The sequence below is a fragment of the Dendrobates tinctorius genome, unplaced genomic scaffold, assembly GCF_039654945.1.
Source record: "Dendrobates tinctorius isolate UK_male_01 unplaced genomic scaffold, ASM3965494v1 ptg000051l, whole genome shotgun sequence".
NCBI classification, from domain to species: domain Eukaryota; kingdom Metazoa; phylum Chordata; class Amphibia; order Anura; family Dendrobatidae; genus Dendrobates; species Dendrobates tinctorius.
In genome coordinates, this window is record NW_027361719.1 from 19,826,947 (window position 1) to 19,840,569 (window position 13,623).

The 13,623-nt window shown below is 47.7% G+C and overlaps 1 protein-coding gene across 2 annotated transcripts in view; it reads right to left on the minus strand.

Moving 5' to 3' along the window:
• SHMT2 (serine hydroxymethyltransferase 2) overlaps positions 1–13,623 on the minus strand; it is a 136,378-nt gene that overhangs the window by 27,611 nt on the left and 95,144 nt on the right. For both annotated transcript variants that reach the window (XM_073576842.1, XM_073576840.1), the window contains exons 9-10: positions 12,968–13,067; positions 12,572–12,727 (exon numbers count right to left, since the gene is read on the minus strand). In XM_073576842.1, the coding sequence (XP_073432943.1) occupies positions 12,572–12,727; positions 12,968–13,067 (256 nt within the window). The remainder of the gene's footprint in view (positions 1–12,571; positions 12,728–12,967; positions 13,068–13,623) is intronic.

Here is a 13,623-nt window from a genome sequence, read left to right on the forward strand (position 1 = left end):
ACTATGCGGCCGCTTAGCTCGCTTAAATGACACCTTATGGCCTGAAGCCAGGGTGAAATCATCCTCAATCCCCAGGGTCTGATTGACAGCTTCGATGAGGCTGTCCACTGTTTCTCGACACCCAGGGGTACCTAGATCCATGGGTTCGTCTGAGTCATAATCTGAACTTTGCTCACTCTCGACTGCTGGTGAGGGAGAGCAAGAAGCAGAACTCACGGATGCCGAGACATCGGACTGGCCGGGAGACGCAGTGTGGGTTCGTTTCCCCCGCGTCTGCCTGCAGTGAGCGCGCCCCTGCAGGCCGGAGGCTCCTGGGAGGTGGAGGACCCCTCCAAGACAGGCGAGCCACTATCCCTGCCCTTATCTGGGGCACGAAGGGACTCGATTGCTCTTGTAAGTGACGCCATAGACTGACAGTGATAAGGCCCATCCTGGAACACTGGGCTCGGTCGCAGGGGAGGGCTCCTGGGCGTGTTTGGAACCGCAGCAGGCTTCGCATAATCGCTTGCTCTGCGCCCACGGGAAAGCGGCCAGACAAGAGATGCATGCAGCATATAGGAACGTCTGCGTCTTCGCTTTTCCGGAGATGCTGCATCTGCCAGGCATCAGTACGGCAGCCTGCTGGAGGGGGGAGGAACACTCCTCGTCTACCCGTAACGTGGCCTCTCGGGTTGGGGTGCAGCACTTACCCCAGTCCTGTGCGCCCCACGTGTCCTGGAAGTGCCGGGCGTTGCTCCACTCAAAAAAAGCGCGTGCCTCAGCTGCAGGCAGGCTGTCAGAAGAAAGGCATCCTGGGCGGTACTTCCGGTTGAAGCCTAGCGCTGGTCCGAAGCCGGGAGCTCAATATCTTCGGCGTCTGGGGGGGAGCGGGCCGCTGGAAGTGATGCTAAGGGAGGCGGGACTTCCGTCCGCGGCCCAGCACCGGCCGCAGCCGCGGGCTGGATTTTCAGCGTCTGCCAGCGAGGGGGGGGGACGCCACCGACCGCCAGCCGAAGATACGTGGCCGGATGCCAGGACACGCCGCCATGAGCGACGGGGGTGACTACCTTCTCCCGACAAGGCTAAGGGCTCCAGCCCTGTGGACGCTGCTGCAGGAGCCCTCCCAGGCCATCCCCTCCGTGATGATGCTTCAGCTTCCCAGCTCAGGTAGAGAGGAGGGGGGCCAAATATAGGACGGTGCAGGCACCCTAGTTCCCATCTAACCCCTTCAAGGGGTGAGGAGAGGGACCGTCCGCCGCCTTGCAGCACCGCAGTCTAGCACTGGTGAAGTGGGGGCCGCATGGACTATGCTTGTGCCTCTGTACAGCCCATGGTTTCAATACCTAGGGGTGGTCAGGGCTAAGTCCAGCATGATGTCCCACGTTGCGGGAGAGGATACGTAGAGGCGACACTCTCACATGCTCGCCCGTTCTTGGTTTGGGGAAATCGGACCCTTTCAATAGGATCCATTGCTCCTGTCTCATCTTCATAGAAGGTAAAAATAAAGTCTGGGAAAAAAAAAGACCAGACATGTCCCTCGTTGCGGGAGAGGATACGTGGAGACGACAATCACACGTGCTCGCCCGTTGTTGGTTTGGGCAGATCGGACCCTTTCAAAAGGGTCCATCGCCCCTGTCTCATCTTCATAGAAAAAGGGAAAAAGAGGAAAAGAAAAAAAAAAAGTCTGGTGAAAAAAATCAGACGTGTGCCTCCAACAGACACTAAGCATGAACTGGTTTCAGCCCAGAATCAGGGCAAGGGTGTTTACGGGGGAGGAGGAGCTAACCTCTTTTTGTCACTTAGCGTCAGCCTCCAGGCGGCAGTAGCATACACCCACAGTACCTGTGTCCCCCAATGAGGCAAAGGAGAAAAAATGTTTTTAAAAATATTAAAAAAAAACATAAAAAGCTCAAATCAGCAAACTTTCGCCCTATACAAAATAAAACAAAAAAAAAATCAAAACAGACATATCTGGTTTCGCCGCATTCAGAATCGCCCAATTAATTATTAAAAAGGGTTTAACCTGATCGCTAAACAGTGTAGTGAGAAAAAAGGTCAAAACGCTAGAATTACTTTTTTTGGTCACCGCGACAATGCATTAAAATGCAGTAACGGGCAATGAGAAGATCGTATCTGCACCAAAATGGTATGATTAAAAAAGTCAGCTCGACATTCTCCCCTTCACCTTTGATGTCTGATGAACTCCCTCTGCTGGTGAAGAGAGGTAGTGAAATTGATTGGGATGGTAAGAACCTGTCATCTGAACAGGCGGAGTGTGATTGGACATCTGGAATTTCTGAGTGGATATAAGGCAGCCGACGCCCTGCAGGGCTGCTGGTGATCCTTTCTGCTCTGAGCTCATGCATCCAGCTTAGTTCCTGTCTACTAAAAGCTAAGTTTTTGCCCTGCTATTATTCTATGAGATTTTGTCTGGTTTCCTTAGTGTTTGTATTCAGCCAGTCCTGGTTGGGACTGGCTGAATTCCATTTATGTTTCTGATCAGTTGATCTCTTTGCTCTGTTTTCAGAATATACCTGAGTGCTGATATAGTGATTTTGAAGTCTAGCGACTTCAGGGCCTTTTGCCCTATCAGACGGTTGGGACATTTTTGGTAGGGTTTTTTGCGGATTGCAGCCAGCATCTTTTCTGTCCTGTCCTATCTAGTTAGTTGGGCCCCATCGTTTGCTCAGCCTGTCTTTCTGTCTGTGTTTGTGTTTTCATCTGTTTTTCACCGACAATACATGTTGGGGGCTGTCTATTACTTTGGGGTCTGCTCTGGGGCAGTTTAGATTTCCCCTTTCCTTCTTTAGGCTTATGTAGTTCTCCGGCTGTGACGAGGGGTCTAGGGCACCGTAGGAACCCCCCACGGCTACTGTTAGTTGTGGTGTATAGGATCAGGGGTCTGCAATCCGATAGCTACCAACCTCTCCGGTTTTCTGGACTTGGCTTGTATTTTTGTTTTCTCCTCCTCCGGTGACTCATTCATAACACACAGCTCAGCAGTCAGTATCCCACAGGATAGGATTAGATACACGGCTCAGCAGTCAGTATCACACAGGATAGGATTAGATACACGGCTCAGCAGTCAGTATCACACAGGATAGGATTAGATACACAGCTCAGCAGTCAGTATCACACAGGAGAGGATTAGATACACGGCTGAGCACTCAGTATCACACAGGATAGGATTAGATACACGGCTCAGCAGTCAGTATCACACAGGATAGGATTAGATACATGGCTCAGCAGTATCACACAGGATAGGATTAGATACATGGCTGAGCACTCAGTAACACGATAGGATTAGGTACACGGCTCTGCAGTCAGTATCACACAGGAGAGGATTAGATACACGGCTCAGCACACAGTATCACACAGAATAGGATTAGATACACGGCTCAGCAGTCAGTATCACACAGGATAGGATTAGATACATGGCTCAGCAGTATCACACAGGATAGGATTAGATACACGGCTCAGCACACAGCATAGGATTAGGTACACGGCTCTGCAGTCAGTATCACACAGGATAGGGTTAGATACACGGCTCAGCAGTCAGTATCACACAGGAGAGGATTTTATACATGGCTCAGCAGTCAGTATCACACAGGAGAGGATTAGATACACAGCTCAGCAGTCAGTATCACACAGGATAGGATTGGATACACGGCTGAGCAGTCAGTAACACGATAGGATTAGATACACAGCTCAGCAGAAAGTATCACACAGGAGAGGATACTTGGGTAATCGTTTAGTTAATTTGTGTTGCAAATCTGTAGTGTTGAATATATGATGTGAAATGTTTTTATGTGCAATATAATCATTATAATTTGTTATAACTAACCACAGTTGGTTACTAGGCCCAGGCAACGCCGGGCTCTTCAGCTAGTAAACCTATATAATTCCTGAACTGATAGAAAACAGTATCCGTTATATCTTAGTACAAACTACCGTACGTTCCTATCAAATTATGTATAACTAACTACACTATATAATATAGTTTATATATGCAGAAACAACTGCTGGTGGCTCTGGGGGCACGGGGGACCTTAAAGGTTCCCTTTTAAGAGATCTTGTCAGATAAAAAAAAAAAAAAAAAAAACTGGGAAAAGGTAAATATCCAGCTCAACGATATAGTGAAACCAATATTTTTTTTATTTTATTCACCATGCAAAGTGACAGATTGAGGATATAAGCATCAGCATAATTCAGGATGGAAATGCGATATTTCAACGTGTTTCTGGTGGACTAGCACCCTTAATCATGACTACCTGCATTTTTTTTTTTACCCATGGTTTACTGTGTGACTGGAATTGTGGCTACAGGGAGAAAATAAAATCTGCAGGTAAATCATGTTTTTTGGAGGAGACAAGTTCCCTTTAGTAAGAGGTAGAAACTTTTATTTAGCTCTTCAATAGTCACTTAACCCCTCTAAAACCATACAATTTACCTTTTCCTTGCTAATTATTTTTCTCCTCTTCTGTTGGCAAGAACCATATTTTTTCTTTTCTTTTTTTCTTGAAAGGGGTGGACACTGCCGATCAACTCAGGCCTTATTCCCAGCTGGCCTGAACTGCGGTGACCTCGGTGAGATCCCAGCTAGCACCATGAGAAACTCGAGGATCTCACAGAGGTCACCGCAGTTCAGCCCGGCTGTGAACGCAGCCTGAGTAACCGGCAGTAACCTCTATGATGTCACCACTAGCCACTGAGGCTGAACTCGTAGTTCAGTTACCAGTGGTTCTCAGCCTGGAAGGTCGCATCTTGGCACCGTCCAGGTTGAAAGCTGTTTTTCCCCCCAGACACATGGATTACAGCTTGGGACAGGATGTCGGATAGGTGAGGGATATTGTTGTTTTATTATTTTTGGTTTATTACAGGAGAATGAGGGCTTCAGTGGAATTAGGTGAGGTCGTAAGTATGGTTTAATTAAGATTATTAAAAGGAGTCTGTGTAATTTTTTCAATAAAAGGGATTTTTTTCTGGGTGTCTGTGTTTTCTTACAATGTGACTATCGGGTTAGTAAAGGGGGCGTCTAATTGACTCCTCTTCATTGCTAACCTCAGTGCTTGATGTCAACTTGACAATACAAAGGTAAGTGGGAAGAGTACGGCAAAGTACCAGAATTGGCACATCCAATAGATGTGCCTTTTCTGGGCAGCTGCGGGCTGCTATTTTTAGGCTGGGTGGCGCCAATATCCATGGCCCCTTACCAGTCTGAGAATACCAGCCGCCAGCTGTCTGCTTTAGCAAGGCTGGTTGTCAAAAATGGGGGTCGAATCCACGCAGTTTTTTAAAATTATTTATTTAAACAAGTGAAAGAAAACAGTGTGGGGACCCCTCTCTATTCTTGATAACCAGCCTTGCTCAAGCTGACAGCTGAGGGTTGCAGCCAACAACTCCCCCAGCTGTGAGTTTTGCCTGGCTGGTTAACAAAAATACAAGGGAAACCACGCCATTTTTTTAATTTATTTATTATGTATTTATAGCGCAGGAGCAGCTAATGAATACTCCCATCCGCCGCTCCTGCTCTCACTGCTTTTAGCAGCAGCAGGTGTCGGATGATGGGAGCAGTAGTCCCATCAGCTGACACCAGTGCCCGGAGGTAAACGGTATACCTCCAATCACAGCTGAGCGCTCACACTGTCTTTTGACAACATGGGAACCGCGGCTCTGTGACCAGCGGGGATGATTTCACCTCCGATCAGAAGCGTTGTTTGCCGCGCTGTCATGCACATGCACGCTGGATGTTCAGGCCCCCGATTCAAGTGAATGGGGTCCGGGTACTATTCTGGGACCCGAACCCGTATTTTTTGTAACTGTTCGGCAGAACCAGCCGGACTCGAACATCCACGGGCCACCCATCTCTAGTTATAACCACACACAGCTCTGCAGTGAGATCATGAGAGCAGCCATCACACTGGTAAAACTGGTATCCATTACATATAACACTGGTAACTCCCCCTTCTATTTAAAACAAGCTCTGGGGGCAGAGTTATCTTCCAGACACCATACGTCCCAGAGCCTGGAAAAGGCCATTTACATGAAGTGATAAAGAGGATTTCTCAGCAACACCTCATCTGTACTGATCATGGACTCTATTAATATGTCTTGCTACAGGGGTATCGCTCTAATAAAATCTCTAATGTGCCTAGATCTTCTAGGTCACATGTACAGATGGCTCTATACACAACCCCTTTTGTGCAACACTTAACGAATGACCTAACAGGATAATCATGGCTAGTGACAGAGCTTGGAAATTTCTTGCTGGCTTTAAGGAATAAGCTGTACAGCCACCACATCTACAGCATCCCTTTAGGTCTGAGGATAACCAAGTGGTCTGCTTAGGGGAAACAAAATGGTTGTGCACAAGCCGGTCCCCAACAAATTTTCCCCTTTTGAATGTGCTCTGTGGATAAGGGGCAATGAAACCACCATGGTTACTTACCGGTAGCCGGTTTTTCCGGAACCCATGACAGCACCACATGAGAGAGGGATCCGCCCCGCCAGGACCCTACTGAAACATAAGGGGCGGCACCTCTCCCCCGCTTCAGTTGGATTACAGAGCATTTGAGAGGACTTCCCGGTTAGTTACATATTTATCTAACACCACATCACACAAAAACACCCGACTATTGTGCACACCCAAACGGTGAAAAAGGGGGGGAAATATACGGGTGCTGTCATGGGTTCCGGAAAAACCGGCTACCGGTAAGTAACCATGGTGGTTTTCCCTTCACCCATGACAGCACCACATGAGAGATTCTGGAGACTTCGACACCTTAGGGAGGGACCACCGCTTGCAGCACCCTTCTACCAAAGGTCAAGTCAGCCGAGGAGGATAGATTTAGTCTATAGTGTCTAAAGAAAGTTGAGGGTGAGGCCCAGGTAGCGGCCTTACAAATTTGCTCTATTGATACCTCTGCTTTCTCAGCCCAGGAGGTCGCCACGGCTCTGGTGGAATGAGCCTTGATGCCGTCAGGAACCGGGACGCCACTAACTGAATAGGCTACACTAATGGCCTCCCTAATCCATCGGGCAATAGTCCCCTTTGACAATCCATAACCTTTCCTAGCACCCTGGAAGGCTACAAATAGGGACTGGGACCTCCTCCACTGGCTGGTTATAGACATATACTCTACTAAGGCTCTTTTAACGTCTAGGCTATGAAACTTTTCCTCCCCTGGGTTTTTCGGATTCTCGCAAAAGGAAGGGAGGACAATTTCTTGGTTTCGGTGAAAGTTAGTTACTACTTTCGGCAAGTAAGCAGGGTCTGTTCTCATAACCACCCTATCCTGGTATATCTGTGTATATGGCGGGTTGACTGAAAGGGCCTGCAAGTCACTAACCCTACGTGCCGACGTTAGAGCTACCAGAATGATGGTTTTTAGGGTGAGATTTTTAGTTGAAATCTGCTGTAAGGGTTCAAACGGCTCCTTCGTAAGGGATTCCAGTACCAGATTTAGATCCCATGGAGCTATTTTCGGTAAGGAAATTGGCCTAGATCTGTGGCAAGATTTTATAAACCTGGCTACCCATCTGTTTGCCGCTATATTGCAATTGTATAATGCCCCCAGCGCTGAAATCTGTACTTTGAGGGTATTTACCGCCAGGCCTAGCTCTAGGCCTGCCTGCAAGAACTCCAAGATGGACTCGATTGGAGGTTCTTGACCTAACGGTTTTCCCAGGAATTGTAGGAATTTCTTCCACGTCCTGCCATATATGGTGGTTGTTATTGGTTTTCTACTTTTCATTAGAGTAGTCACCAATCCCGGGGAAAACCCTTTATCTCTCAAAAGTGCCCTCTCAAATTCCACGCCGTCAGATGGAGCCCCTTGACTTGTTTGTGGAATATCGGCCCCTGAGCTAATAAATCTGGAATTTCTGGCAGTACCCACGGGTCCGAGAGAGACATCATTTGTAGCAGTGAAAACCACGGCCTTTTTGGCCAGAACGGGGCTATGAGGATTACTCTGGCTTGCTCGTCTCTTATCTTTTTTATCACTGCCGGGATTAACGCTACTGGGGGAAAGGCATAGCCCAGTTTGAACGACCACGGGATTTGTAGAGCATCTACTGCCCACGGGTTTTCCCCTGGGTTCAATGAGCAGAACCTCTTTACTTGCCGGTTGCTTTTGGTGGCAAAGAGGTCGATTACCGGCTGCCCCCATAACTGTACTATCCTTTGGAATATTACCCGATTTAAGGCCCACTCTCCCTGTTTTAACTTGTTGCGGCTTAGAAAGTCGGCTTGAACATTTTCTGTCCCTTTGATATGTAGGGCCTTCAGGGAGGTTAGATGTTGTTCTGCCTTGAGGAAGATTCTTTTGGCTTCGTCCATTAGGGAGTTTGACCTTGTCCCTCCCTGGTGGTTGACATACGCCACTGCCACCCTGTTGTCTGACATAATTCGGACGTTTTGGCCCTGTAACATGGGAATGAATGTATCTAGGGCTCTGTTTATCGCTCTCAACTCTCTTAAGTTGGAGGAAGCCTTCTGCTCTATGTGACTCCAGGACCCTTGGGCTATATGTTCTCTCAGGTGTGCCCCCCATCCCGAGGAGCTTGCGTCTGTCAATATTACATCGGACACGGGCCTGTGCCACAAAGTCCCCCCTGCTAAATTTGTGCCGTCTAGCCACCAAGTGAGAGAGTTTTTCCCCCTTGCGGAAAGTTCCAGCTTCCCTTCTAAATACCCTTTTAATCGTTTCTGGGCTGACAAGATTTCCACCTGCAGTTGTCGGGTATGAAACTGTGCCCAGTTGGCCGCCGGGATACAGGCTGTTAGCGTGCCCAACAGGGACATTGCCTTTCTTAGGGTCATGTGAGGATGCTGTATTGCCGTAAGAGTCATTTCTCTCACCTTCTCTAGTTTTTTCTCTGGCAAGAGACAAACTTGTCGGTCGGAGTCCAAGACAAAACCTAGAAATGTCTGTTTCCTTAGGGGTTGAAGTTTTGATTTTTTTAAGTTTACCATCCAACCCAGTTTTTGCAGGGTCTCTGTTATCTTGTCTACCTGATGTGCGCAGTGATGTTCTGAATTGCCAATGACCAGAAAATCGTCCAAGTAAGGCACCATAATCACATTGTAGATTCGAAGGAAAGCTGTCATCTCTGCTATTACTTTTGTAAAAATCCTTGGCGCTATGGAGATGCCGAACGGAAGAGCTGTAAATTGAAAATGGCTGAGGTCGCCCTGGATGTATAGGGCTACCCTCAGGTATTTCTGGTATTCTTGGTGCATCGGGATATGGTAATAGGCATCCTTCAAATCTATTACGGCCATGAAGCAGTTGTGGTGTAACAGCTTTATGGCCGAAGTCACTGATTCCATTTTGAATGTTTGGTTCATGATCCATTGATTGAGGCGCCTGAGATTTATTATTGTTCTGAAGGAAAGATCGGGTTTTTTTATTAGGAAGAGGGGAGAATAGAACCCCCTTCTCTCTTGATCTTTTGGGACCTCTATCAGAACTCGTTTCTCCAACAGTCCAAAGATTTCTGTCTCTATGGCTAACTGCTCTCCTGGTTCCTTCCTGATGGGGGTTACCACAAATGAAGCTCTTGGATGCTGGAAGAAGGGGATTTTTAGGCCATTCTTTATAATGTTCAGAATCCAATTGTTGGCCGATATTTTCTCCCATTCTTGGGAAAAGAACCTCAATCTTCCCCCCACAGGAGGGCTGGTGTCATTGCGGGGATTTTTTGGCGGTTGAGGAAGTTCCCCCAAACATGAACCCTGGTTCTTTTTTCCTCTTGTCGTCCCACCTTTTTCGCTCTCCCGGGGGACGGCCTCGATTGAACCTTCCCCTCTTCTTTGATCACCCATGAATCTGGGGAAGCCCTTCTTTTTATCACCGGCTTTCTCCAGGATGTCATCCAGGTTTTTTCCAAACAGGAACTGCCCATCACATGGTAACGAGCATAATTTTGCTTTAGATTGAATGTCCCCAGGGCAGCCTTTGAGCCATAACGCCCGTCTTGCGGCGTTCGATAGCCCTGCTGCTCTTGCCGTTAACCTCATTGAGTCGGCGGAGGTGTCAGCCAAGAAGGCGGCAGCTCCGTGTAGCAGGTACATTTCTCCTAATATTTTTTCTCTTGGTACTTTGGAGACTAATTTTTCTTCAAGTTGTTGCAACCAGACCATTAATGACCGGGCTGTACAGGTGCCAGCTATTGCTGGTTTCAGACCCCCTGCCGCTGCCTCCCAAGTGTGCCTTAGGTATGAGTCCGCTTTTTTATCCAAGGGGTCTCTTAAAACCCCTGAATCCTCCAGGGGCAGGGCCGACTTCTTAGAAGACCTAGACACTGCCGCGTCAATCTTTGGGACCTTGTCCCAGACGTCCGTGTCCTTAGCCTCAAAGGGGTATCTTCGCTTTGAAGAGGAGGGAAGGCTACCTGACCTCTCCGGTTTCTTCCACTCTCTCGATTAGGGCCTGAACCTTGTCATTGACCGGAAAGGTACGCTTCTTCCTTTCTTGCAGGCCGCCAAACATTACATCCTCCAGCGATCTCTCTATTTTCTCCTCCTGCAGGCCCATAGTGGACCTGATGGCTTTAAGGAGAGCGTCCATATCTTCTACTGGAAAGCAAGGTCTGCCCCCCGTATCACTGTCTGAGGATGAAGATGACCCGTGCTCCACTTGATACTCTGAAGAAGAGGAGCCTGACGAGGAACTCGGGGAGGCTTTCCTACTCTTGCTCTTCTTTTTTAATAATTTTTTAAGCGAGCCCTGTACCTCAGATTTTATTATGGATCTGAGGTTTGTTGCCAGGCTCGGCACCTCTTCAGCCATAGTCCGCTGGATACAGCTGACAAAAAAGTCCTTTTGGCAATCTTTCGCTAAAGGGCTGCGGCATATTGCACATTCTCTGTTTTTCTTTTTACTTATAGCTTTTTTGCCTCTCTAAGTAAAGGGAAGGAGAGAAAAAAAAAAAAAGACATAGGAAGGCCTATTATAATGTTGTCTAACTTTCACGGAGATCACTCACCACCCAGGAAAGACCGGTACCAGGCTCTGAGGCTGTGAAGGAGCATGCGCTCTGCGCTCTTTTGACCTCGAGGAATCCCTCGATCGGTGACTTGGACGGCTGCTGCTTTTGCCGCTCGAGCGGCTCTTGCGACCAGAAGCTTGCGATGGGGGCAGAGACAATGGGGACGGTGAGCGATCCTCCTGAGACGCCATTGTCACCCCTGCAGCCGCTTCTGCTCCCTCTTTTATCGGTGAGTGATCCCCTCATTACCCCTCCCCCCCGCGACCGCCAGCCGCCTGGCCGGCGCTATGACCGTCGCGTCCTGATGACGTCAGCGGTCGCGCTCCCAGAATCCTCTGCGCCGCTGACGTCAGACGCCGGTCTCCGCCCCCGGCTTCCCCTGCATGCAGGCGAAGGACGGGCGCGCGCAGGGGGAGGGCGGCACGTGGAGGAACCTCCGAAGGGAGGACATCAGGACGTGCCCGCACGAACCCGGGGCCCGAATCAGGCAAAACCCCGGGGACTGCGCTACCAGCTGCCGAGGCGTCGCAGGTAAGACAGCCCTGCGGACTCTACACGCCGGGACGGCCCTGGGTCTTTCATCCTGACAGGCACCGCCGCTGTCAGAGGGATTCCTTTCCAGGACAGGAACCCAACTGAAGCGGGGGAGAGGTGCCGCCCCTTATGTTTCAGTAGGTTCCTGTCCTGGCGGGGCGGATCCCTCTCTCATGTGGTGCTGTCATGGGTGAAGGGAAAATCCTTGATATCTTTGTCCATTCTTAGAGCAGGTCAATATCCCTCTAGGATTGCTCTTATATCCTATGCCCCATTATTGTAGGTGGTAATGAACTGCAATATATATATATTTTTTTTTTTCTCTTTCTGATGAAGAGGTGAGCACTTCATTTCTATCTTTAGACTTTGCTGTCACATAGGCTTGATTCACGATGTTGTTGTGGCACCCTGTTTTAATGAACCTTGTTCTTAAGTATGCTGCCTGTTTTTTTTGTTTTTTTTTAAACATTTCTGTCCGGAAAATTCCTACAGACTTTGAGAGCTTGTCCTTTTGGGATTTCCTTCTTTAGGGGGATCGGGTCGTTGCTCTTCCACCTTATAAGTGAGTTAGTCACCTTTTGTTTTCAATAACTCTGGGTTGTTCTCTCAATCAGGATATCCAAAAATGTGAGTATGAGTCTATTTGATACAGAGGTGAAAAATAGACCTAGGATATTGACGTTTAAAATTCTCGCAAACTTAAAACATCACCCTTTCGTACAACATATAGTCGATGTAGCGTAACCACAAAAGGACATTTCCAACACTTGGAACACAACTCAATACAGTCCCTTGGATGGCAGCTGTAAGTCGATAGTTAAAATCAATCAGTAATGCTCCAGAAAGTCCCCATGTAACCCATGACTTACTGTTCTAGTAGGTTCTGAGCGTTTAAAATTATAGTTCTGATATAATCAGTCTATAAAATGCAATTTTAAACATGGCAACTCAACCAGATGATTAGTGTCCATTTGTATTAAAAACACATGAATATATTCTATACATGGAACAATACAATATGTGGTGTGAGTGGGTAACATGGTAAACCCAAAGTAGGTCTTACCCAGCCTGAGCCCACCAGGAGTAAGAGCACTCTTATCTCCAGGACATGTGTTCTTGTTAGCAGTAATGGATACAAGTTCCAGCACCCTCTCAGCTCGGGCTCCATCCATACCTTTGGGCCTCAGATCTACTAAAACTAGATGGTTATCTGTACCTCCTGTAAAGAGAAAAAAATATAATATTATCATAGCTTCAATAAAACAGTTGATGGATCTTCTGAAAATGTATTCGATAAGTCATTGCATTACAAAAAGGCATGATGAAAGTCCTCATTTAAAAGATACACAAGATGACTGTGATGTCATGCTATTCAATTTGCTTAGGTGTTGTGATAGCAATGCTACATCTGTACGACAATATGTAACAAAAGGCCGACTATGTACCATAATTACTGTACCTGACACAAGCGTGTACCCCTTCTTCAGCAGGGAGGCTGCCATGGCCTTGGCATTTTTCAGGACCTGCACAGCATATTCATGGAACTTTGGAGAGCTGGCCTGTAGATGAAAAAAAAAGGATGTTCTTGTATTATAATTTGATTTCCCATCCATAACCGCAGCATTCTGCAACGTAGAATCCCAGGACAAAATAAGCTTAAGTTACAGTGAAGTCCAATATCGGAGAACAACTGGAGAAGGACTACAATGTATGAATATAGGCAAACCGAATGCAGCCCACTGAAATAAGACAGCAGAAAATACAATCTCATGGCTGGAAAACCTGCTGTCCCAAAGAATGGCAAACCGACCTGTATGATACACGATAGCTTTCACTTTATGGAGAAACAAGCTGTGAAAAGGAGATTTTTGTGTACTCACCGTAAAATCTCTTCCTCTTAGCCTTTAATTGGGGGACACAGAACCGTGGGTGTTATGCTGCTGTCCACTAGGAGGCGACACTATGCATAATCTGAAAAAGATTAACTTTGGCTCCTCCTCTGCAATATACACCCCTGGACGGCGTCAGCCTTCTCCAGTTTTTGCTTAGTGTCGCAGGAGGCACACCTAAGATTTTTTGGGGCTCCCTGCGCCCCGGTCTCTGCAGCAATGGCGC